Source organism: Rhineura floridana, chromosome 8, assembly GCF_030035675.1.
Source record: "Rhineura floridana isolate rRhiFlo1 chromosome 8, rRhiFlo1.hap2, whole genome shotgun sequence".
NCBI lineage: Eukaryota > Metazoa > Chordata > Lepidosauria > Squamata > Rhineuridae > Rhineura > Rhineura floridana.
This window is the reverse complement of record NC_084487.1, coordinates 45090517-45117070: the sequence shown is the minus strand read 5'-3', so window position 1 is coordinate 45117070 and position 26554 is coordinate 45090517. Positions and strand designations below refer to the sequence as shown.

General features: G+C 41.5%; 3 protein-coding genes across 5 annotated transcripts in view; all 3 read right to left on the bottom strand.

Annotated features, from left to right (window-relative positions):
- Positions 1-8180: 8180 nt before the first annotated feature.
- On the bottom strand, positions 8181-17278 carry MIEF1 (mitochondrial elongation factor 1). 3 transcript variants are annotated; one of them, XM_061639185.1, is made up of 6 exons: positions 17187-17278; positions 16294-16442; positions 15988-16168; positions 15183-15445; positions 11440-12147; positions 8181-9434 (listed from the first exon to the last, which is right to left on the bottom strand). In XM_061639185.1, the coding sequence occupies exons 2-6, from the start codon at positions 16435-16437 to the stop codon at positions 9354-9356; spliced, it is 1377 nt and encodes a 458-aa protein (XP_061495169.1). In that variant the 5' UTR covers positions 16438-16442; positions 17187-17278; the 3' UTR covers positions 8181-9353. The 3 variants fall into 3 exon arrangements, with proteins under 3 accessions (XP_061495169.1, XP_061495166.1, XP_061495168.1); XM_061639182.1 differs by having other exon boundaries at positions 8181-12147; XM_061639184.1 differs by lacking the exon at positions 17187-17278 and adding an exon at positions 16666-16751 and having other exon boundaries at positions 8181-12147.
- SYNGR1 (synaptogyrin 1) overlaps positions 12165-26554 on the bottom strand; it is a 229589-nt gene continuing 215199 nt past the window's right edge. The window contains exon 4 of the mRNA XM_061639188.1: positions 12165-12746. Coding sequence (XP_061495172.1) covers positions 12657-12746 — 90 coding nt within the window. The 3' untranslated portion in view covers positions 12165-12656. The remainder of the gene's footprint in view (positions 12747-26554) is intronic.
- On the bottom strand, positions 17372-18478 carry LOC133390493 (mitochondrial ribosome and complex I assembly factor AltMIEF1). The gene is made up of 2 exons (XM_061639189.1): positions 18371-18478; positions 17372-17609 (listed from the first exon to the last, which is right to left on the bottom strand). The coding sequence occupies exon 2, from the start codon at positions 17582-17584 to the stop codon at positions 17372-17374; it is 213 nt and encodes a 70-aa protein (XP_061495173.1). The 5' UTR covers positions 17585-17609; positions 18371-18478.

Sequence of the window (26554 nt, the reverse complement as noted above, 5' to 3'; positions counted from 1 at the left end):
CCAGCATTCAGGAATCCATTGGATCCTGTAAGTCGCCAGGAGCAGATCATCCTAATTGGTCCCCCACGCCTGCATACGGACACTGCTACAGTAAGACTAAACCTTACAGGAAACGATCTAACCATGACAACTCCTCCTATTTTCTGACCATCCCTCCACATCCTGGAGTGGAAGACCAAATTGAGGATATGTCCATCTGCATGTGTTGGGCTGATGATAAACTGAAACAGCCCTATGGTTGCTATAGAAGCCATGAAGTCCCAGGCCAGCCCACTAACATGAGCCCCAAAGAATAATCGTCCTGGAGTTCTCCAAAACCACCCTTGAGACCACCTCTGCCAGTTCAATCAAGCAGCTAGTTGGATGATATAGCAGCAGCATCTCCAGATCTAATTGCCCCAACACCAGATATAGATCCTCAAAGCCTGCTCTAGGGCAAAGAGGTCTCCTAGTGAAGGAGATGGAAGTTGTATGAACCACAGCAGTGCTCCATTTCCCTCCAGCCTAGGTTGATGTTTTATCAAGTACCCATGCAGGCACAGCTGAGTCAAATCCATTCCACCTAAGCCTCAATAATACACACCAGGTCAGTGGGATAAGTGAGATGTTATTATGAACAGATCTGGCACTGAACAGCAGCACCAGCAGCCTGAACAACCGTGTATCTCACATGGATGAAGGGCTAAAAGGGGAGATGGCCTGCACATATCTATATCCAGTGGTAGCTGTTGTCCTTTGGGACTGGTGGGGCGGAAGGCAAGGAGACCAGAAGGTAGAACCATAGCCAATGACAGGCAGAGCCGCCCCCTGACTGGTTGTAAGTAAGACAGCAGGCAGGTAGGAGCCAGTCAAGGGCAGATTGAGCTTGGTGGGGCAGTGCCCCATTTGCCCTAATGGAGCAGCCTCCACTGCCTGTATCCCCATCTTTACCTGCCCTCCCTTATACACTGTATCACCCAATTTCTCAAATACTGTATGTTATATGTGTGTCGGATATAATGGGTTTACTTTATAAGATAACATTTAGAATTTAAGGTAAGGTATAGGGCTTACTCTAAAATTGTGTTCTGAGCAGAAAAAGCAAATTTAATCTGCACTCTGTAGACAATTTCTTATCTCCGCAGAAGGGTCTTCCCTCAATCCCCTTCAAACAGCTTTTCATATTATGCACATAGATATCCATTTTTGTTGTTTGTGAAATTTCCACCCCTTTCCACTTCAGAAACATCTGAGCAGGGCCACCTGAAGTGGCTCCTCTGAGAAAATCATTCACAGCTCTGCAACTTCAGTCTATGCCCTCCGCTTACTTGGATGGGAGGTTTTCCAGCATTCCAACTCATCAAAGAGTTTGTATCTGTGAGTCTGGTGGAGTTGAGGACATTGTACATAATTTACTAAGCTGCCCCCTATATGAGTCCCCAAGGTATAAATTTCCTACATCCTTTGGTCTTTGTCAAATTGACCTTCCCTGGAGCAAATAGGTACATTGCTAGTAGGCAATGATGTATTTATTACTATCCAGGTGGCAAAATTTGCTCTAGGTGCTCAAAAATTAAGAGTTAAAAAAAAAAACCTAGTGGGATGTGCTCCTGCTCTTTTATGCCTGTAGTTCTCATTCATTAATTCATGGGGAGGGTCAATGTATCTTTGTCCTAGAGAGGAATTTTCCTTCTAACTTTGTGGTTGTTCCTTTCTGTATATATGGATGAAATATGCTTAATAAAACACAACTTGTATTTTAATACGTATTTTGTATTTTCTTTTACATGTACTGAATTGTGGTAGCCTATGGCTCTGAGCAATTAAGACTGTGAGCACACTAGTCTCCTACAGCAAAGTGTTTCCATTGGCCACACCTGGAGGGCAACGGGTTGATCTGCCAATCAGTTGTGAAATCTGTTTGAAGCTGAATTTTAAAAAATGCACTCGAGCTGATCCCACAGGTTTTATAGTAAAAAGGGGCAGGGTTTGACTAGTGTGTGCCCCCCTTTTCAGAAAAGAGGTAGAGATGCACTGGAACTGGCAGAAAGTGTGTCTCTCTTTGTAAAGATTCAAACAAACCTAAAGTGTTCATAGCTTGTGCTTGAATAAGACAAACTGGGTTTTAATCTGATGTTATTTTTGCAAGCTGCTTTGGGTCTATCTTTCATGGAGAAAAGAGGGATATAAATTATTAAAATAAATTGGTGGAGAGAGTAGAATCTTAACTTTTTTCATTTTTAAAAGTTAAACGGAAAGGTAGTTTGACCATAGCTCATAACTGGTGTTTTAGAAACGTAGAAAGCTAGAAGTTGAACTGGTATCAGCTGAATTTTACAACTCCAGTGATTTTATGGTTCTCTTATAGGTGGCTACACTCTTTCATTTTCTGCAAATGCTGAAATGTATCCTAACCAAGTAATAACATTTTCAAAATTCCATAAGAATTGCACTGTGTTAGTTCATAGCAAAAATCATGTGGTACCTTTCAAGACAAGTTGGTACACTGCAAGATGAACTTTTGTGCACATGGGCTATATCCAATACTAGTCCTACTCAGAGTAGATGCATTAACATTAATGGGCATGACTAACTTAGGTTCATTAATTTCAGTGGGTCTATGGTGAGTATAACTTAGTTGGATGGAAATGGACAGCCTTCAAGTTGATCCCGACTTACGGTGACCCTATGAAGAGGGTTTTCATGGTAATCAGTATTCAGAGGGGGTTTACCATTGCCTCCCTCTGAGGTTGAGAGGCAGTAACTGGCCCAAGGTCACCCAGTGAGCTTCATGGCTATGTGGGGATTAGAACCCTGGTTTCCCAGGTCGTAGTCCAGCACCTTAACTACTACACCACACTGGCTCTCTTAGTTGGATACAACCCTCTTAAAAAAAAAGGATTTGGTAAATATGTAAATATTTCTACTTTATTATCGGTGACACCATCAAATGTTTTGTTTCCCTGACAGATTTGCAGACAATAATCTCTGTTAAGTAGATACACATTTATTATTCAAAGATGATAAAGATAAATGTAAATGTTTTTTAAAAACAGACATGGGGGAATTAAGATTTAACAGTGTGGTTGATTTTAATAATATAAGATGTAGACTTCGTTGAGATAAAATGACACAGAGTAGCAGGAGAAACAAAGAATTCGTTGCTACCTTCAGGAAGGCAGAGGTTATACAATGATCGCTCTCCTCGGGGGGCTGGACCAGCTTTGGCTCCAACAGTTCCATAGCTGGTTCTGCTCTACCCCTGCAATGCCCTGTTTCAGAGCCATACACTAGCTTCTCAACCTCACATTTGCTAGCAGACACAGCCAGGGCTGCTTCCATGGTGGCAGAGATTCCTCCTGTTCCCTGAAGACACTTCTGCAATAACCTAATCAGCAGCACATATCAGGGGATTAGGATTGCTCTACAAGTTTAGGAAAGAGCCCAAGTTTAAGCAGAAAACCACTCACGTGAACATATTATTTGATTTATATCCTGCCCTTCCTCCCAGCAGGAGTCCAGGACGGCAAATAGCCTGACATGTAGGGACCAGAAGCTTAGAAGTGAGATCCAAACAAGAGAATCATAAAGGTGAACATGATGGGTGTAATTTGCAGGATGAAGTTAATATCCTGCAAATTACACCCATCATGTTCACCTTTATGATTCTCTTGTTTGGATCTCACTTCTAAGCTTCTGGTCCCTACATGTCAGGCTATTTGCCGTCCTGGACTCCTGCTTTTTTTTGTTAGGAACATTGGAAGCTACCTTATACCATATCAGACCATTGGTTCATCTAGCTCAATACTGTCTACACTGAAAGGCTCTCTACGATTTCAAACATGGTTCTCTCCCAGCCCTAACTGGAGATGCCAGGGATTGAACCTGAGACCTGCATGCAAAGCAAAGGTCTGACTACTGAACTACAGCCATTCTGCCATAGAAATAAATGGAATTTGGGCAGGCTTCTTAGAACTTTATTGCCAGTCATTACAGTATTGGTGGTCATAGTTCATACCAATGGCTGAGCTATGACCCCTCCACTTAGGTGCTGGTAATAGGACAGAGTTGCATAGGACTGTGGAGTCGGTACATCAAACCTCTATTTTTCTACTGTCTGACTCTGACTCCGACTCCTTCATAAATGGCAAATGTATATTATTTATTTATTTATTTATTATTTGATTTATATCCCGCCCTTCCTCCCACCAGGAGCCCAGGGTGGCAAACAGAAATGCTAAAAACACTTTAGAACATCATAAAAAGACCTTAAAATACATTAAAACAAAAAATTTAAATTATTTTATTTTGAAGCCAGAGTCGGAACATTTCTACCAACTCCACCCAAAATTGCTTCCGACTCCAACACCACAGCCCTGGTTGCTACAGTCCACTTCCTCCTATCAAAGTGGAAGCTAATTTTGGCTGTTGGGCAGGCAGGAATTATTGCTACATTTGAAGAAACTCAAAACATTCAAAATTGTTTCAATCTACAGAGGGGGAAATCCTATGCAAATTCTGATGATATCTGGTGGTCAGAAACACGTTCCTGTTTTGCATCTCATACTGCAGAAGCTGATGTGCTTCATTTCCTATTTGCTATATAGCATAATTTAACAGTAACATAGCAAAAAGTCCAAACTACTAAAGATTATTTGAGTGTAAGGGATACACAGGGTCACAATTGTTATTTAAATACACAAAGACTGTAAGAAGCCAGGCAAGGATGCTGCTGTTGTCAAGTTATACTAGGCTGTAATAGGATGCTTTAGCTAATTTACTCCTCCCACAGACTCATGGTTGAGAACATTTTAAGACTTTGAAGCAACAGTCTTGTCATGGGGTGCCTAGAATTACACAATACTATTTTTTCTCTTTCATGTTTCATTTTTCTTTGCTGAATCACCATGAAAATATTATAATTACAAGCATAGGCAGTCTTGTGTTGCAGTGAGTTCACTGAATCCAAAGGCACCAACATTTCGCTGTGACTTCATTGCTAGATAGCCAAACCACCTACCTCATAAAAAAAGGGAGGGTAGTTTCCAAACTGATGGCCAGTCTTTCCCTAAATGGGCCAGATAAGGGTCAGCCTCTAAATCAGAAACATCTTTTTCCTGTCAAGAGCTGCATCCCATCCAGGGTATTCTGTCAAGGGCTGCATGCTTCTGGTGGGTGAGGCCAAAGCCAGGGAGGGGATGGACCACCTTTCTCTTTCTTTCTCATCTTTTACCTAACAGGTTGCTGGGGAAGGACAGATGACTCTTTCCAGAAGTTTGCAGTGACTGCAGAGTTTCTCCTTGCACTTCCCACCATTTCATCTGTTTATGCTCTCTCCGTATTTACCCCTCACTTCCCAGTTTCTTCTTTCTGGGCTCCCAACCATATGAGATTAGATTGCAACAAGTTCCACACCCCTGGTTTAGAGTTGGTGTGGGGAACCTTTGGCCCTCCAGATATTGCTGAACTACAATTCCAGCAGCCCCAGCAACCATGGTCAATGACAAGGGATTGTGGGAGTTGTAGTTCAGCAACACCCAGAGGGCCAAAGGTTCCCCACACCTGCTCTAGAGGAACACAGGAAGTTATACCCTATACAGTCAGACCATTGGTCCATTGAACTCAGCATTGTCTACTGTTACTGACAGCAGCTTCCCAGGTTTTCAGACAGGGACACTCCCAACCCTACCTGGAGATGCCAGGAATTGAACCTGGGACGTTCTACAGGCAAAGCAGCTGCTCTGTCACTGAGCTACAGCCATTCTGCCATTGAAATAAATAGAATTAGGCAATCTTAAGAGTTCTGTTGGCAGCCATTACTGCTGGTCATAGTTCACGCCACTGGCAGCAACCTGGGCTTATTTGAAGTCAAGCCTTCCAGATAGGCATTGATTTAGCTTCTTTTGAAAATAGGTTTGGGGATCTACATATATGTCTGCTGTTTGATCCTCTAACATACAGTGCAATACTTTCTGCAAGATCAAGAAGGCAAGAGTCCTATAAAGTTAAAATGACTTAACTGTCATGGTTTCCATTCAAATAACTCTTGGACAGTAGTTCTAGCAGGCTGAACTCCTGTTGCTTTCAAAACCGCTCTGGGGAAGCAAGTCATTATATAGGAATGGGGACTGTCTGGCATGGTTTCAACATTCTTTTCTCTAACAAATGGCTTACAAGCCTTCAGCAGACTGGGTCCCATATTTTCACATTCTCTGCCATCGAGAGAGCTAGAAACTTGCTTAAGGTTGCAATCCTGTGTACACACACCTGGGAGTAAGCCTCACTGAACTAAATGAGGTTTGTTTCCAGATAGGTAAGAGATTTCCAGGGTGTTTAACTCCATGACGTGGTGCAGTAGCAGAGTAACAGAACTTACCTCACAATGTTTATCATGATTCCAAGTCATGTAAAGCAGTGTTGTACAACTCAAGTCACTGAGAGACGTTTTTATATTTTTTTCTCACAACCACAGAAAAAATCCTTCCATGCCAACTGTATTCTCATCTGTTACCCATTTTTTCTGCTCTTATATATCTTCTCTACCACAGCAGCCTCTTTCTGTGGAATCACCCTGTCTATTAATACCTCATCTATTCCACTTATTCCCAGCTGCTCCCTCCACTGTGTTTTCTTTTCTCTTAATATCACACTGAAAGCTACCTTATAGCATGGAATAAAAAAGCTTAGAGGCCAGTATTATGTATACTGACCTGCAATGTGCATCCAGGATTTTAAGCAAAGATCTTTCACATCACCTGGTCTCTTTACCAGGAGATTGACTGTATGGCCTGGCTGGCTGCAATAGATTTGGAAAAACTAGCACAAACTCCAAACACCTCTCAAGCCATGTTGAGAAGAGCAATGTGGGTTACAAGTGACACAGAAATTCTGTTCACACCCCTGATTAAATGGACCACTGCTCAGTATAAGGCAACTGTGTGTGACTCTTGATGGGCATTAGCTATTCCCACAAAGAGTTGAGAAAAGGGATTTAGAGATCTCCCAAGCAACTGCAGTCATGTACTTGACAGGTCAATTATTCTACCCTAGCAACTAGCAGTAACATCTCTGGGATTTGATACTTAGGTAAGCAAGCAGAAAAAGTAGTTAACTGGGAAAGGAATGAAACTAGAGAAAGATATACAGGACGGAAATAGAAAAGCCAGGCAGCCAGTTAATTTGCAGAAGAGAAAGTTCTTAATAATGCATATGAAACAACAGGATGCAGCTGCAGCCACCCACACAGGGGTGCAGGAGCATGCTGGGAGGTAGAGTAAGACAAGGTAACAACATTCTATCAAGGCCCATAATGAACAATCTGCTTGGAGCAGAAGTGTTATCATGCTATGTCCTATTATTCATCAGGCTAATTTGCAGGCGATTATTCTCCAGAAGAAGCAGGAACATTTCACAACAATGCTAAGCTAGAAAAAAAGACAGCAGCCTAAGAATGGATGGACTCTATATCCAAAGAATTCCAAATTAGTTATCAAGGAAACACCAATTCTATATTCAGAATTAATAATGCACATCATTCATATTATATAATCTCTGGTGAGTAGTGGCAGAACAGGAACAGGGCACAGAAGATGGAAAGCAGCAGGTGCCTCCCTTTGGAAGGCAGGGCAGGATAGAAATTTAATAAAATAAAAGGTGAGGATCTAAAGGACAGGAAGACAGGGATACATGCTAGAGTTCCAAAATCTCTGCTCACCTCCCTCTTACACACCCCTTGACTTCTGATCTGTCTAGATACCTTTGAGGTATTGCTCCTTAAGAAAAAAAGAACATTGAGACATGTAAGAAGTCAGCTTCTGCACCAAGGTAAACAGTTGTCCTTCATGGCACTTGTGCCTTCCACAAGGCGTATGGTGAAATGCTGATGTAAAGCTATAGCATGGCCTTCAAATAATTTTTAAGAACCACATGAAGCAGCATGTTTAGCAGAAAAGGCTATCATTTTGCACTCACTGCTTGTCAATTTTTGCTCACAAACTAGCAAGTGCTATTTGAGAGTTGTATGCAATTCTAGATGTCACAGCACGGCTTAAGCATACTTCTCCAGGTACCCTGGGCATTACAAGCTGATAGGGCAAAGTAGTTTCAAGATTTTATCAACTAGCACACAAGGACAGAAAATGAGGGGGAAAGCTACAGCTTATCTTGTAGAGACATTCAAAAACAACCACTCGATTGTGGAAAAGTTGTTTTATTTTGTAATTTTCACACAGTCACAGACCATGCACTAGACCTTGTTCCTTCAACCCCTTATACACCATTACATCTTGAGCAGCTGAAATATCTCATTCCTCCCCCCCCCATATCATCGACACATACACACTGGAAGAAGCCTATAATTTACACAATTAAATTTTCATGTTAAGAATTTTAACTGATTTGGAAGAACAATAGTGGAATTTGACAGCAAAAAAAACCTTCAGTTGAGCAAGATGGTCCCTACCCTGCAGTTTAGGCAAAAGCCGCATTAGTTTGTGTGACCCAAACATCAAGGTAATATGGCAAAGCTTTCCCAAGGATACAACAGTACATTTTGGCTTCTGGGCCTATGACAGTCATTTCATATCAAGGGCTCCCCATTCCGCATATGGGAAAGCAGCCATATATTAATGGTATCTATACTTTGTTCTGACATTTCACATAAGGAGTTTATAAATGCTTAAGACCAAAACTCTCCTAGTTATAGCTACCAATATGCATGCATTTTTTAGTGAATACTGATAGGTGTCAGCAAAAAAATATTCAGAATGAATTATCTAGTCACACACTAGAATTAGTGCAATGTTTTTATAGCTGTCCCATATACCTGGTGCCCAAACACTGAACATGATGCATCACCCTCCACAGAAATAAGAAATAGCCCAGACATGCTTCTCTCACCCATTACAACTTTTGAGCTTTGTGTTGATTATCAGTGGCAAGCTCTCTTATTTCCTACTTGTGGAATTATGGAGAACCCACCTTACTACAAAATAGGCTCAAATCCCTCTTTTTTAGGTGCCTCAAAGAAAGAATTCACTTTGAGAAAGGAACAGCTTAGAGTGGATAAAAGAAGAGCATCTTGCTGGGAACAGAGATGATCTAAGCCTACATTCAATAACACATTCTCCTTCATGGCAACATGTCGTGGTCAAGACTTCCATTAATTATGTTTTTAATAAGTAATGAAGCATCTCTTTTTTAAATGAGCATGAATGATATGTATTTGAGAAATGGAAGAGCTGGATAAAGTAGACCTCTCCTGCTCCCATTTCAGGATCTCCATCCTACCATACTGCATCTTTGAAACAAGCAACAAAATGGTGGGAAAGAAGTAACTGATCAACATGGATGAGGTCATACAACTCTTAAAGAATCTATTCTTGTTCAAATGGTAGTCTCAGTCCACTACAAATCTGCATATATTCACGGCAGGAAGACTCGTACTGGAAGGAGGGCTGAGAAGGGAGAGAGAAGAGTTAAAAACTTGGTGCTTTTCCAGGCTACATATTACCAGACACCCACACACAACCTTTCAAGTCTTTGGCTGGAAGTCTGGTGAGGTTTAAATAACTGCAACACTATTTCATTGCTGTGCAACAAATACCATCTAGCAGACAAACTGATTTTAGAAGACAGACTGTGAAGCAGGGTGGGAGGGTATACCCTGGTTAAGTATAGATTAAAGCCGCCACTCTGGAATTATGACAAAGGTTTATCTTATTAACATAAGCACTGCCTTTAAAAAAAAAAACAGGATAGGACACCTGTTTCTCACACCTGCAAATTATCTCATTATTTATGCTGCCTTTTAACAGCAAGGATGGGTTTTTGAAAACAGGGGAGCCATATCTGCAAAATTACATACATACAATCATAGCAATACTTGTCACGCAGATTAAACACACAGTCTCACCACATGGAGCACACCATCTTAATTTTTGCTTTCTTTCTTTCTGAGTGATGTCAGCAGTAATAGAACCAAATATTCCTGAGAGATAATACATTCACAGTCAATGCCAGTTTCATGCCTGCACAGCAGCAGGCATAGCTAGAATGAGTGGCCACTCCGTAAGAGCTGTGCCATTATCTCAAGGAGCAGGCAGAGATGCAGAGTAGGGTTACATAACTTAAAGCCGAGGGCTCCTTAAAATCTGTAAGGTCAAAATGATTAAGTGTGAAATATGCTACCCTCTTGAAAAATGTATAAAAAGTGGAATTTTACATTCCATTCAAGATTTATTTTTGCTTCCTGCAGAAACTTTATCTCTTGTTCCTGCCTATCACTAGTCATTTTATGGACAGAACCTTCAGTACATGACAGCAACCATCACTTCTAACATACGGAAGATTAAGGTCTGAACCTCAAGTACCCTTCATAAAATTCTTCAGCTCCTGCTTCCATCTAGAGTTTGAGTGTTCACAATGGAAATACTTGAAAAAATTATGCCTTACTTTCAGACTTCCTTGCCCCATGCCACATTAAGGGTTAGTGATATACAGTTTGTATATTCTCAGGCACCTGCCACTTGCAATGGATAAGTGATCTTGATAGCAACAAATGGGAAATTACTCTCCCTACATTCTTCTAGACAGATTGAGGATCTAGCACCAGTTTTTCAAAAATTGGTGCAATATAAAACACATTTGCATGTAGTGAAGGGCACCAAATTGGCAGAGTTTATCCCTAAATAACATACACTAAGTATCCCAAAGATGGTGATACAGTTCAGCTCAGAACTGGTGAGAACCTATGCAAATGTGGAAACTCTATAAACCTCCCCACTTCCCCCAAATATAAATACAATCAATGCACAGAGCTCACACAAATACATGCCCTGCTGTAAATATTTCTATTGAAACATTTCATTCATGAACTTCTGGATGGGTGGGAAATCCAACACACAAGCCAACAATAGGGGATGAGTCCTGGGGGGGGGGAAATCACCTAAAATTGGCAGTAGTTTACTGGCCCAATTCCACACTTTCCTGGGTGGGAGTGAGAGTTTTCAATTCAACAAGGTATAGTATATTTCGGGGGTGGGGAGCAGGAGGTAGGTTGCACAGTGCTGGAGTAGGCAGCTGGGACAACAGCAAGGACTTTCTAACAGACCGAGCAGCAGTTCTACATAACGTCTTCCCTCCATCAGACAACTGCTATGAGGGTAGTGGATCTGGACCAATAGCACCAAGAAATACAAGAGACTTCCCTCCCCCCACCCCAGTATAATAAAATAAGAAAAGAGAAACCGGGATAAGCTTGCCAAAAGAATGGGGAAGGGTATGCATATCTCACTCAGATGTCAGAGAGAACCTGTCATGGGCAGGAAGCTCTTAACACTACTCTCATGCATAAGGCAGCTATTATGTCTGCAGCAAGACCTCTGGTTCCGAAAGGGAACAGTACAGGGTATAGCCCAACTCATCCACTTCTTCAGGAGTAAGCTCTGAAAATAAGTTCACCTTGGGATTCAAAGCACTGGGAAGAACCCCTTTTTCCAAATAGCCAATAAGTCTTTTCAACGCCTGCAGAAAATGGTCAGCAAGCGTGTCTTGTGACCAGTCAGTCTCCTCCTGGGTCAGATGTAGTATGACGTTGGTGAGCTGGCTGGCAGAAAGGTGACCCAATGCCGGGTTGAGCTTGCATATGGCCTTGAGGATCTTGAGGCACAAGGAACGGCAGCCAGAATCAGCCTGGTCTAAAGCCCGCAGGCGAGCGGTCTCTGCTGGCCGAAGGCTGAGGCGCCACAGATTATCATACTGGGCCAGTCGGTGTGGTTTGGCTACCAAGTCCGTGTCACCTAGTGTCACAGATGGTAAGAAGTCTATGAGAAGACGCCGATCTCTTTCATACTGAACCTCCAACGTTAGAGATTCCAAAGGTGCTGCAGGACGGATCACATAGTCTAGGAGAGTCCCAATAGCTGGCCAGTTGATGGAGCCTGTCACTACTTTTTCAAAGGTGTCAGATACAGCCCTGGGTGAGAGGTAGCCCCCCACCACACAGCGGTCCCAGTAACTGCTACCACGAGGGAAGTATTCTGGGTTTTCCCGACGTACCAGGCAGAAGCCAGGGATGTTCATAATGGTGTCTTCACCTGGAATGCATGACCACAGGTTCTGTTCCAGCACCAGAGGAACCATTAGCTGGATATGATCAGCAGTCACAACCTGTCAGTGGGGAGAAAAACAAGAGGCTTTCCAAAGCCCTTAAGAAGTCACACTATGTATTCGGCTAAAGGGAAGGCCAGAATCTAAAGAAACATTTAGCTGGGATCACTATCACGCTCAGTGCCCTGCTAGAACATGCCAATGTATCAGAGACAGAATAAGAAATAGTTCCTCATAAATTAGACATAAAATAGAAGGAAACAAAAGCAGAGTTTATACTTCAGGTAAACAAGAGCCTTATTGACTGTGCTGTCCACATGCCCACCAGAGACAGAGTTGTTTTTTGCCTTTGTTTTAGTGAATGGGAGTAAGCATGCGAGTGAGGTGTACCTGAGATTTTGAATTCTGTGGGGGTTGTGCAATATTTTTTCTTCGGATGTTTTGGTATTTAGTCATATTTAGTTTTAAATGTGTTGCACCCTATCCTAAGCCCTTCAAGCACAGTGTATTTACATCAACTGAAGCCTGAGAAGAATCCTAAGAACCTGACAAACATAGAAGCTACACAATTAAATTGCTTCACTGAAATAAAATGCAACTTTGCATTTATAGCAAATGCAACAAGGAAGCCAAGGGCTTTTAAGAGAAGTCAGGAAGCCATACACCAAGGCAAACCATTAGTCCATCTAACCCAGTATTGTTTATTCACCAACTTGCAACAACTGTCCAGGATTTCTGACAGGTGCGTTTCCCAGCCCTACCTCAAGATGGAAGGGACTGAACCTGGGACCTTGGTCATGCCAAGCATGTACTCTTATTAGTAAGGTATTGCCCTTCCACATTTTAATTGTCTAAAGCCAGAAGACAACTATTTAAAGACAGAGTTTGGCAAACAATAATACAATATTTCTCTAAGAAAAGCACCATCACCTTTAGAAATGCTACTAGTTTTGGGGGACAGATTGAAATTTAAGTTTTATCCAAACCACATATATACAGTGCCTTGCAAATTAATCAGACCCCTTACCAATGCTCTCATATTACTGAATTACAAATGGCACATTCTAATTTTGTTCTGTATGATAATTTATTTTGAAACACTGAAACTCAGCATCAACTGTTGTAAGGTGACTGGTTTTATGTCGGGAATTTTGTAAGAAACATAAAAAATCGAAACACGTTACTTGCATAAGCATTCAACCCCTGTGCTGTGGAAGCTCCCAGTTTACACAGATGAAAGAAATTGACCTATCGAAGACACAATTACCTTACCATTGGCCTCCACCTGTGAACCATTAAAGTTGCTGTCACATTGTCAGGATAAAAACTCCACTGTTGAAGGATCATTGGTCAGGTTGTGGATCTGAAGGAAAATGAAGACCAAAGAGCATTCTACACAAGTGAGAGATAATGTAATACAAATACATAGATTAGGAAAAGGGTACAAAATAATATCCAAGTATTTGGATATCCCAGTGAGCACAGCTGGATCAATAATCAGGAAGTGGAAGCTGCATCACACCACCCAGGCCCAGCCAAGAAAAGGCCGTCCCTCAAAACTCAGTGCTTGAACAAGAAGGAGACTTGTGAGAGAAGCCACAAAGAGGCCAACAATGATTCTGAAGGACCTACAGAGTTCAGTGGCCGCGAGTGGAGTAATGGTGCACCAGTCAACCATATCAAGAGCTCTGCCTAACACTGGCCTGGATGGGAGTGTGGCAAAAAAGAAACTGTTACTCAAAAAGTACCATGTGAAAGCATGTCTGGGGTTTTCCAGAAAGCATGAGAGTGCCCCAGCTGTAATGTGGAAAAAGGCTTTGTGGTCAGATGAGACCAAGATAGAGCTTTTTGGCCAAAACTCAAAGCACTATGTGTGGTGCAAACCTAACACTGCTCATGCCTCAAGACACACCATCCCTACAGCGAAGTATGGTGGTGGCAGCATCATGCAGTGGGGATGCTTTTCATCAGCAGAGACTGGGCATCTTGTTAAAATTGAAGGAAGAATGGATGGAGCAAAATACAGGGAAATACTGCAAGAGAACCTACTTCAGTCCACTAAAAATTGAAGCTTGGGAGGAAATCCACTTTTCAGCAGGACAATGATCCGAAGCACAAGGCCAAAGCAACACTAGAGTGGCTCAAGAACAAAAAGGTGAATGTCCTACAGTGGCCCAGTCAAAGTTCTGATCTCAATCCCACTGAGAATCTGTGGTGCTCTTTGAAAATTGCAGTCCAGAAGTGACGTCCAACCAACCTGAATGACCTGGACCAAATTTGCCAAGAAGAATGAGCCAAAATCCCTCCAACACTGTGTGCAAAGCTGGTACATACCTACTCCAAAAATCTTAAAGCTGTAGTTGCAGTGAAAGGTGGTTCTACCAAATATTAATGTGTGGGGATTGAATACTTATGCAAGCAACATATTTCAGTTTTTTATGTTTCTTACAAACATTTCCCAACATAAAACCAATGTCACCTTACAATAATTGATTTTGAGTTTCAGTATTTCAAAATAAAACATCATACAGAATGAAATTACAATGTACCATTTGTAATTCAGTAATATGAGAGCATTGCTCAGAGGTCTGATTACTTGCACAAGGCACTGTATATACATATATACCATGAATATATATATACACACACACACACACACACAATCTCTCTGTATGGGAGTCTTGACGCAATATTAAATCAAGAGCAATACACCTATTCTGAACCATTCCTAAAAAGGCCTCCATTCATCAAGGTAGCATATAGGAATGGCTCGCATGGCCACCATATATTGAAAAGAGCAGAGATTTCCAAATGTTTAAAGGACCATGGACACCCAGGAACATATATGAGAGAGAAAATATAAAGCTGTAAATATTGATCAATCAGAAAGAATAGACATTAAAACTGCAACAAAGAAGGGGAGATGCTTTTCAGTCCCAGGGACAGCAGATTATTTCCTGTGCAAGAACAAATCACACAAAAATCCAACAAATATAGCCACAGACAACCCTACACAAAAGTACACAGTGCTGAAACAAACAGGTTCTCTGCCTCCTGTTGAAGAATATTTAAACCTTTTCACCCATCCAAATTACCTGCAAATCATCATAGAGGCTACCACTCAGGTACATTTCACGTAGAGGCATGTCTGGCAGCTTGGCATGGAGGAAACCACGCAGTTCTGCACAGATATCTACAGCAGCCTGCTTGGCTCTGGCTTGCTCTTCTGCTGGGATGGCCACCTTCCTCCGGTAATAGGCAGACAGCTTCTCTTGCAAGGACATTCGGAGGCGGGACTTCTTCAGCTCCACCTGGCTTGTTTTAACAGATGATTTATGCTTCATGGATTTAACTGAATCTGCAAGGGTAGGATTAGAGAGAGAACATGCCCTAATATTTTATTGCAAATTTGGGGATGTGGGGTGATAAATATACAACCATCAGATTTGGGGCTACTCTGGGATATTGTTAACTGACCTATTGGTATATTATGCTCACTCACATTTTCTTTTGACAGATTTTAAGCAAGTTGTTAATTGTAAGTGTTATGATGTAGCGATAATTTTATTATGTATTTAGTCTGTTTATTTTCTGTAAATTGCTTTTGAGCACAAATCTTTCTGTGGAAAATGCAGTATATAAATAAACTGACTATTGTTCACTGGAGATTTTCAGGTAATACGCAAGAAACATGCTTCACAGGAATACACTGAGTAGACAGTATTCTTCCTCAGAACAATGTGCTGGACTACTTGATTATTAGACTCTTCTCTAAAACTAAAATCCTTGCATTAGCTACATGTTTTTAGTCACCAACACTTAATGATGACAGGTTTACCTGCTATACAGTCAGCTTTTATAAATACAAAAGTTACGTAAAAGTTACAGGCTGTCCCTCACCCATTTCAAAATCTGAATAATCAGTGGGAAGAGTCTGCAGAGAGCGGCTAAGATTAGTCTTCATATCTTGGTTCAATAACCGTGATGATGATCCAAGCCAGCTTGGTTCCTCCCAGCTTCTCTTTCCTGATTGGCTCAAGCGGGTAGGACTGGCAGGAGCACTGATTGCCCGGTCATACATCTGAAGAATATAACAAGAAACTAAACATGTGATCCATTCAAAAGCCTTCATTTCTACAGCCTCTCATTGCAGCTTTCCACACCCAAACATCTTGGCACCCCTTCATCCATAGCCTTCAGTCTTACCCGCTTGACAGCCAAGGTGGCAATCCCCAGCATGGCAGCACCTCCCACACCCAGGACAAGTCGAGCATTGGACAATACAAAATCAATGGCTGTGCCAATGCCATTGTCATCCTTCTTTCCTTTGCGCTCTCCAGCGCCTGCCATTGCTCCTTTATGGAAAGAGAAAAAGCAACACAACTGTTAACACATTTTGTTATGGCAATTTGTCATTCAGGTCTTCCTGCTGAGAGGTAGAATCTCACTCTGTCTTATAGACTATTACTAAGAAGCTAATAATTATTCTGAACTTTATTGTTTATTCTGCCATCTTCATAATGTCATAACTTATTTCACACAATTCTTATGCCATTTGTTCAAAGAACTTTGACACACCTTAGGCTGAGATTTGTCCAAGTTCATCCAGTGCAGCGGAGTAAGAATTGGAATGAAGCTTCTCAACAGCCAAACCCAAGTCTCTTATCTTTTGCTGCTAAATGCATCTAATTTCCCAAGGCAAATGAGATTATATAGCAAATTGTATGCTCTTTAAAAAAAATGAAAGACAAAAGTATCTGAAGTTAAATGATACAACCTCATCTTCTTAAACTGATTTCCAGGTCCTAAGAGGAATCAACATTACCATATAAGAATAAATCTTTCCACCACTAAGCCACCAAAAACTAGATGAGTTTCCCTAACCTCTGCAGCATGTGAATTTTTTCTTTTCTTACCACCAATGTGTATAGGTCACTCTTTGCAAGGTCATCTGTAGATTTCCTAGAACTATTTTGGCTCCCATAAATCTTAGTCTTGTAACTTTTAGTAATTTAAAGTAGTGTTTGAGAACAGATTTGTAATTATCTATAAAGTTACTTAATAATTAAATGAGCAGTATATGGCTGTAAATAACCTACCTGAGGCTTAAAGCATCTGTGGAGAAGAAAGAGGAATACTCCCAGGGATCTAGGCAAGACACTTTTACAATTTTGTTTTCCAAGTTTGTACCACAAAGCCAGTACTGACCATTTAGCCAGACCAGTGGGGTTGAGGAAAAGGAAAGTGGCCAGAAAGGTGGGAGGGGGGGAAGGCAGAGTAGTCTCTAAATCAACCCCCCAAGTTTGCTTCGCAAGAAAAGCTGGCCCTTTTCCAGCTGTCTCTCCTTATCTTTGAGCTGTTCAAGCTGCTGGTTCTTGCGGAACTCCCGCCGGATTGAGGCGAAGTAGTAATCACGATCAGTATAGCGTAGGTTGCGTCCCTGACGCAGTAGAGCGCGATATAAGTTCAGAACTGCTTCACGGGTCCACGCTGCCATGGAGGATGAGTGAAGGGAGGGCAAACTGAAAGCATAGAGAACAAATACAGAAACAATCCCTTTTTGTTGGTTGTAATATTAGTCTTAGCCAAATTGTGTTTTTTATCCAAGAGGATTCATGTAGTATCAACTAATATGAGAAATAAATATATGTAAAGCTCTAGCCACTACATGCTCTCACAAGATTATCCATTCATTCTTCTCCAAAAGAAGGCCCAAGTAAACTCTGTTTGATATACTGAAGCAGTTCCCAAAACAGAAGTTCCAGAAGGAAATAGATGGGTGAGGGAAAACCTTTCTTCATACATCCTATCCACATATCCCACAAAGCTAAGTATGATGTCTCAAAGGGAGTAAATGTGATAAAGCAGCCTGTGGCAGATTCGTTTCCTTCCACGGACCATAACTTAATGGTGAAGTTGAGGGGATAGTTATGTTGCTACATAATTTTTTTTAAAAAGGCAACAAGCAGCACAAGAACCCTAGGGATGGGGGGGGTGGCGTTAATAGGCATTTGGCAAATCTCCCCCGCCCCCACTGTATCATAAAACGAAAAGGCGTCTGTGCAATGTGAGAAGAGGAGAATGGGAAGCTCTGATAGGAAACGAGTTAAAGGAGTCAAGGAAACGTCTCTTCCTTCACATCTAATCTCCTAAAACCTACGAGGCGGGTGTCAGAGGGATACAGGCCACCCAGGCGGTACAACGGAGACAGGGGCATCCCTAAGATCCCAGGTACTCTCCGGGGATGAACGAGACACAAAGCCGTGGCGGTTATTCTCAGTACCTTCACGGAGAAGATCGTCCCGTTTCAGGGTCTCAGACCCCACCTCTTCCCACTCCCGGCACTGCTCTCGGGGTCATTCAGCAACATGGCTGCTTCTCTTCCGGGGCATGACCTTCATCACTATGGAAACTCACCAAAAAAAATTAAAACAGACCCCACAAAAGATCTCACTTCCTGTTCCATTCATACACGAAACAAGAGGCGGGGACAGGCATCAATGTACATGTTATAAATGAAGCAGGACAGGGCTTAAAAAAATATCTGTCGTCGGTGTGCTTGGAAATAACAACGTTCTCAAGTCCAAAAACATGTTTTGCTCATTGGAGGGTCGATGGCTACTACCGCCCTCATTAGCTGTTACAATAGGGAACCTCTGAGTTGTTTCTTTTTAAAGATTTATTTCTCTTTTTTTCTAGTAAAGGGCTGTAGAGATGTAGCATTCAGCGCATGAGTTTTGTTTGCTGTTTATAAAGTTGTATGTAGTAAGGCTTAGATGCAGACTTAATGCTTAGGGCAGACCTATTGAAATAAATGGGGCTTAAGGTAGTAACTTGAGTCTGATTTTGATGGGTCTACTCTTGCATGACTAAGGCTGCAGTCCTAACCATGTCTACTCAGCAGTAAGTCCCAGAGGACTGAATGGAACATACTCCCAGATAAATAGAAATTTTAGAATGTGAGGTGAAAGCTGCTCTTAAAATACTTGGAAGAAACAAATCACCAGGAACAGATGGCATACCAATAGAGTTGCTACAAGCTACTGAGACTGAATCTGTCCAATTTTTGACAAAAATTTGTCAATTATGGAAAACTAAACAATGGCCCACAGCCTGGAAACGTTCAATATACATCTCAATTCCAAAGAAAGGGGATCCCAGGGAATGCAGTAATTATCAAACTATTGCCTTAATATCCCATTCAAGTAAAGTAATGCTCGAGATTCTACAACAAAGGCTCTTACCATGTATGGAGCAAGAAATACCAGATGTCCAAGATGGATTTAGAAAGGGAAGAGGCACTAGAGATCACATCGCAAACATACGTTGGATAATGGAACGCACCAAGGAATTTCAGAAGAAAATCACCCTGTGCTTTATAGACTACAGCAAAGCCTTTGACTATGTAGATCATGAAAAAATGTGGAATGCTTTAAAAGAAATGGGGGTGCCACAGCATCTGATTGTCCTGATGCACAACCTATACTCTGGACAAGAGGCTACTGTAAGGACAGGATATGAAGAAACCAATTGGTTCCCAATAGGAAAGGGTGTGAGACAGGGGTGTATTTTATCACCCTATTTGTTTAATCTATATGCAGAACATATACGGAAGGCAGGATTGGACCAAGATGAAGGAGGTGTAAAAACTGGAGGGAGAAATATCAATTTAAGATATGCAGGTGATACCATACTACTAGCAGAAACCAGCAATGATTTGAAACGAATTCTGATGAAAGTTAAAGAGGAAAGCACAAAAGCAAGACTACAGCTGAACGTCAAAACAACTAAAGTAATGACAACAGAAGATTTATGTAACTTTAAAGTTGACAATGAGGACATTGAACTTGTCAAGGATTATCAATACCTTGGCACAGTCATTAACCAAAATGGAGACAATAGTCAAGAAATCAGAAGAAGGCTAGGACTGGAGAGGGCAGCTATGAGAGAACTAAAAAACGTCCTCAAATTCAAAGATGTATCACTGAATACTAAAGTCAGGATCATTCAGACCATGGTATTCCCGCTCTCTATGTATGGATATGAAAGTTGGACAGTGAAAAAAAAGGATAGGAGAAAAATCAACTCATTTGAAATGTAGTGTTGGAGGAGAGCTTTGCGGATACCATGGACCGCAAAGAAGACAAATAATTGGGAGTCAGAACAAGCTGTCACTAGAAGCTAAAATGATGAAACTGAGGTTATCCTACTTTGGACACATCATGAGAAGACATGCTTCACTAGAAAAGACAATAACACTAGGAAAAACAGAAGGGAATAGAAAAAGAGGAAGGCCAAACAAGAGATGGATTAATTCCATAAAGGAAGCCACAGACCTGAACTTACAAGATCTGAACAGGGTGGTTCACGACAGATGCTGTTGGAGGTCGCTGATTCATAGGGTCACCATAAGTCATAGTCGACTTGAAGGCCCATAACAACAACAACAACAACAAGTGGAGTTAGGGTTGCAACTTAAGTCTGGATCCAGCCATAAGATATTTGAAAACTCAGTATGCCTACCTGCTGCTCAAATTGTAGGAGCAGATATGCTACCTTTTAAGATGGTATCCTTAGAAGGCTATGGAGGGAGGATGTGTTCTACCACTATTCAAAGCCTCTCCACACTACTTCCTGGATCTCTCCATTAGGTCCATGGCTATGTGCCTGGTTGAGTATGGTGGCATCTGATCTCCTGGTCTTTGTTGCTTTGTTGACTTGGGCTGTGCAGTTAGATCCTCTCAAGTTCAGGACTTTAGTTACAGGAAGCATAGAGGACCTGCCACTTTACATATTCTGACAACCCCCTTACTTACTACTTAAAAAAAACAATTGGGGATGTGTGGTTTGACTAAAATTGTGTGGAATCAGGGTTGGGTCTTATAGAATTTATTAACGCCCCCTATCTCTTCTCCGTCTCCAATAATTCAAGCACTACTACTTCCAGATCCAATGGATGCTATCCTAGCAGAAATAAAAGAAGTGTATCCCTTTCCAATTTAAATTATATGATTTGCCAGTGAGACACAAACTAGAAATTGTAATTGGCCGATTAAAAGGGACAGAAAAACAGATAAGTGCTTACTTGACTGGAAGGATGCAGCTGAACAAATCTGAAACTTGCACCTCGGTTCTAAACTTGCATTCCCAAAATAAGATTACTTTTCACACATTACATTGAAGGCATGATGAAGAGCGTATGGAGGTCACACCCTGGAAAGGTGGGAGTCTTCATTATTCAGAAAGAGAACGACATACACAAAATGATATGCTTGTAGGAAATTCTTACGCAACATTAAACTGAACATGTGGAAATTTGGAACATGGACAGCATGTGCACCCCAATTGCCAAGTGTTCACTGTAAAGTGTGGAAAGTACTTGTATTAAATGGGCATTACTTCTAAATAAGTCCCTGAGAGTAATCCTACTGAACTCAGTGGGACTTACTTCAGGAAAAAACAAGTGGTTGGGGGCCATAAGTTTCCCACTTGTGTTATACGGGCACAGAACTATAACTTAGTTCTCCCTAGGACCCCTCTAGGGTTGGAATGTGTGCGTTTAATACTAGCAACCTATCTGAGCTGAAGTGGAAGGTTTTATATGAAGATGCAAAGACTAATAAGAAATTGATTGGGATTTTTCAGCATTAGAGATACAGAGTTGGAATTCAACTGGGAAAAGCTGTGCCTTTAAAAGGCTGCGTGACAAACAAACAGGTGCAGCTTTTTTCATTGTTGTAGTTCCACTTCTGGCCAGCAAATTTCTGAATGTCACACAGCCCTGAGAAGAGGGTTGAGGAACCTATCCCTGTCTAGATCAGCCTTTCCCAACCAGTGTGCCTCCAGATGCTGTTGGACCACAAGTCCCATCAGCCTCAGCCAGCATTGCCAATGGTCAGGAAAGATGGGAATTGTGGTCCAACAACATCCGGAGGCACATTGGTTGGGAAAGGCTGGTCTAGATGCTGCTGGAATACAACTCCAATCAGCCTCAGCCAACATGGCCAATGGTCAGGGATGATGGGAGTTGTACACCCAACAACATCTGGAGGGCCACAGGTTCCTCATACCTGTTTTAGAGGCACAAGAGTCTGCCCCCATATATTTTAACCATATGTTGCCTGTTCTCTACTTTTTGGGATGACAGTGCTTTCATAGCAGTGCAACATAAAGGATCCTGTAAGAGAGTTTTGTACCTTTAAAACACAGATGGGAAAACTGCAGCCCCTGATACCTCCTGACCTAGCGTCTCAGAATCCCTTCCTTCCTGTTCATTTCCTCATTTTTTGGAGGTTTTTTAAAGTGTTTCTCCCCTCCCCCTGTCTTTCTATATACTTGGCAGAAACAGTATTTTAATTGACAAAAATGAATGGATGTTTTAAAACTTTCAGGTTGTATTGTTAGGGGAAAATAGGGCTGTAGTCCCAACCCCACTTACCTGAGCATAAGCCCCACTGAATTCAGTAGGGAGTTACTTCTGAATAGACGTAGTTAGGATTATGTTGTTAGTTTTTTCCCCAGCTGTCTGTGAACAAATTGGTAGGCTTCTGCTGAGTGTGTGTGCGCATGTGTAGCACACTGAAGTCAGAAAGGAATTACTTCCACTTGCTTTCCAGAACAGATGTAGTGATCTGTTATACTAAAAATATTTATTTATTTATTTAGTATGTTTATATACCACCATTCCTCTAAGGAGCTCAAAGCTGTGTACATGGTTCCCCCTCTCTTCTTCATTGTCACAACAAGCCTGTGAGGTAGGTTAGGTGAGAGACATGACTGGATTATCCTCTGTATATACTAATTTGTAAGTATAAGATCAGCAGGGTTTATTTCTAAGTACAACTGCATTGGATTGGGAATCCTAAACTAAAGTAACCAGGATAAAAACTGCAGCAAGGTGATCTTTATTCCAGATTAGTTAACCCAGAAGACTTATATTTATCATTGTCATTGTTTGTACTGTACTTATAGCCCACCCTTCACCAAATGGTTCCACAGCGGGTTACAAAAATGCCATAATTAAATATAATAAAACCACAAAACAACCAATAACAAAGTAATAAAAGATTAACACAGAAGAGCAGTGCACTGACTCTGCTCATCATTGGCTTTGACTCTACCCACTGCCAGCCACACACACTCACACTCATTCACTCACTTCTCCCAAGGGACTGTGGCTCTCAATAGAAAAAAAGGTTGCCCTCCCCTGCTGTAAAACATAATAAACAGGTAGAAAGTCAATGGGAAAAGCTTTTTTCACAACTGGCTCTTGCTGTTGAATTTTTGCTTGTTATGAGGTCTTTAAATGTGAACGAGTTTTGTCAGGGATGGGGAGAGTAGGAGCCCATCAGGAAAAAAAAATCCCTGTCATCGTCTTATTTTGTGGTTGTGGTTGCTTTTTTGGATGGAGGATACAATTATTTCAAAGCACCAACAAGCCTCTAATTCTGCCTACTTTATTTCAGTTTGTACATGAATACCTAAGTACAGTATTTCCATCACTTTTGACCCATATACACAGGCTTCTGCCAACTACAATCACAGGCTGGACGTTGTGGTAGAGAACCATTGTTCCGTTGCAGAGAATCCTGATCTTCTCCTAGACAGCAACTTTGAGACCACAGAGATAGGAAAGAATAGGACAGAAAGCCTCAGGAAGTATTCTGAAATGCACAGGAGCTGCGATCTCTCCCCCCTCCCCCCCCCCCCGTCCTGTTTGCTCAGCTCAAGCTCAATGGTGCCACCTTCTGGCTGTTCTATCAAAAGCTCACTGCTGATATGCTGTTCATTAGAATGGCTTATTCATTAGAACGGGAAGGTCAGAAGCATAATAAATGCTTCACATAAACTCCTTGCCCTTCTGTGGGAAAAACAAAGCATCTTCGTATTTTCTGGCATTTTCTGGAAGAGGTTGGACTTAGTGGAGCTCTCTTATTCCTTGTGCTTAGAAGGAAGAAGAGATTGATGAGACATTCACATTCAGGGTGATTAAAAAGAACAAAAGATCAGATCCTCCCCCCCTTTTGCAATGGTTGTTTTCCTGTGGAACAGGAATTATAACCTGCATTTGTGACTGCATCGCTTTAGGTTTGGAGGAAGGTGGATAATCCAGAACATAATACAGAAGATTAACTTTTGAATATGTGCTTCAGTTTCTGCTCCTTAATTTTTTTAAAAAGGCTATGCTCATGCAAACAATTCAATATAACAAACCTTGAATGTGCTTTTATTCATATCAGTTCTCACCAGGGTTAAAGTGCAGAGAAAATGGGGATATATGGATTGCCCTCTTTTAGGGAGAATATGCATCTCACCCTGCTCCTGATGTTTTGTTAATGTGAATGAGCAAGGCCCATCCCACCGCTTTCCAGGTGTCTCTGTCTAAACTAGAGAGAAAGCCTATAAAAATCTGGGATAGTGTTACATAATAGTCTATTAAAAGCATATTAACTTTGTAGGGAGAACTGGGGAATGTGCAGTTGTACGCAATGAATGTATGAACACTGCAGAAGGCACCCATCCTACAGAAATACCTAATGCAACATGTTCATGTGAACATACATACCCAGCATCATCATATATTCTTGGAAGAAATTTTCATGTAATTAAACGGAACTTAATTCCAATTAGTGCATATAAGACTGAGGAACCAAGCAATTAGAATCATTTCCCTGTTAGATAGATGATGTCTGTGTTTGGTAGCACGCTAAATTAGTAGACTTCAAATTTCCTAATCCCAGGGAGTCCTTTACATATGGATTCATCTGAATGAAACCCTTTTACACACCTGGATTCTTGAGCGTGTTCTAGGGCAGTTTCTCAAGGTCACATGAAGCAAATGCAGAGACAAGAGTGTGTCCAATACTCCCCTGCAACTGCACATTGCTGAAGACTTTAAGTGACAAGCAAGATGTTTTTTGAATCAGCAATTTACACAATTTTCCTGAACACCTGAGCTCTATGAAACATGATTTGCAAACAAGTATGTAAAAGTTCTGTTTAGGCAGACTGTATCTTTTGTTAGAAATGGGATGCAAACTCATGACTTCTTGTGTTCTGCCACTCAAAATACTTTCCAGACCTAACAAGAGAGCATCTGCACTAGATTTGCTCGTGGTCCCGCTGTAGTGCAAAACAGGATGCAGGAAGGAACCCTCCTCTCAATGTCGGACCAATGTGGCATGTGGAAAGTCCTGTACCGCTCCTGCTGCTTGGGTGGTGTAGACGAGTATGCTTATCATTTATATAGCACCAGTTTAGAGTGTTCAAAGTGGTTCACAAACATTGTATCAGTAATTTATGGGCAAGCACTGTATTTTGTGATTGCTCATGTCTGCAGTGTAGACTAGCAGGGGGACCTGTTTTGGCTGAGCACAGGCACTGTGTATTGGGCTCAGATTTGCCCAGAGCATCCATTGCCCCTGCCATGCCCCATATAAAGGGAATGGCTACCTCTCTCCAAAAAAAGTGTGAGAGAGGTAGCCTTTCCCTTTATATTTCTATATGTCATATTGACTGCATGCAAGTGAATAGGGCAGTCTCTTTGTTTTATTTTTCTTTCAAGTGGCCTACATTCTAATGCCTTGCATGCATTTGCATTTCCACAGCATGAGCCAACAAAAGCAGGCTTAGGCCAAGAGCTGTATTAAAAAGATAAAGTGTATTTGCTCTTTGGGAATATTAATTTCCTCCAGCTAGGGGGTTGACATTTTTATTTTTTACTAGCCTCTAACATAAGTTTGATCTGTAAACATTAGCAGGTGACAGGGCTTATCTCCATGCCATGAAAAAGCTTCACTTGCAGACTGTTTTAATTTCAGTCAGTTGCCAATCTTATTCGCACCCTTGGCCACAATCTGATTAAACTAAAGTGTTCAATCAGGCTACAGCTGCTTAAACTGAAGCACTCTAGTTGTACTGGGTTGTGAACCAGGCTATAAATCGCCATATTAATGGCAACTTAATGATTGTGGAGTCAAAAGATAGTCACATCACTCAAGTGCAGTAGTCATCATGGTCCTGATTGTGATTCCTCAGACTAGTGTAATGTGCAATGTTGCTTGCAGATGGGAGTTTATTGTGGAATTGATGCCACTCTTGTGCACATGTGTTTTTTATAATATCCCCACAATAGGTTGTGATCAAAATGCCAGCCCAGAGCATACTCTTTTTTTTTACATTTAAATTTAATTTCCCCTTAGTCCAATTAGTTAAAATAATCCATTGTACCTCTGCAGTTACTGTGGATGTGGAAGCTCATTAGGACTGTTTGGGGTGGGTGGGTGTAATTTGTTGGTGATGTTTTCGTGGGTGCTGCCCATCATCACACTCCAACTTCCCTTTCCTTGTCAACTGGGCACAACCTAGCCATTTTGTTTCCTGCAGCCCCTAATATCAAATAAAAAGGATCTATTTCCTCAGATCGATGCCCGCTGAAGGCAGATCAGGATCAGAGAAGCTATTCTCT

Excerpts from the sequence above, each read along its gene's own strand:
- MIEF1 (XM_061639182.1), bottom strand. The coding sequence starts at position 16,437 with ATGGCAGGCGCTGGAGAGCGCAAAGGAAAGAAGGATGACAATGGCATT. Across the intron at positions 16,169-16,293 it reads CCACCTTGGCTGTCAAGCGG|ATGTATGACCGGGCAATCAG; the intron begins GTAAGACTGAAG and ends TATATTCTTCAG. Across the intron at positions 12,148-15,182 it reads GCCTCTATGATGATTTGCAG|GTTGTGACTGCTGATCATAT; the intron begins GTAATTTGGATG and ends CCCCACTGACAG.
- LOC133390493 (XM_061639189.1), bottom strand. The coding sequence starts at position 17,584 with ATGGCAGCGTGGACCCGTGAAGCAGTTCTGAACTTATATCGCGCTCTA.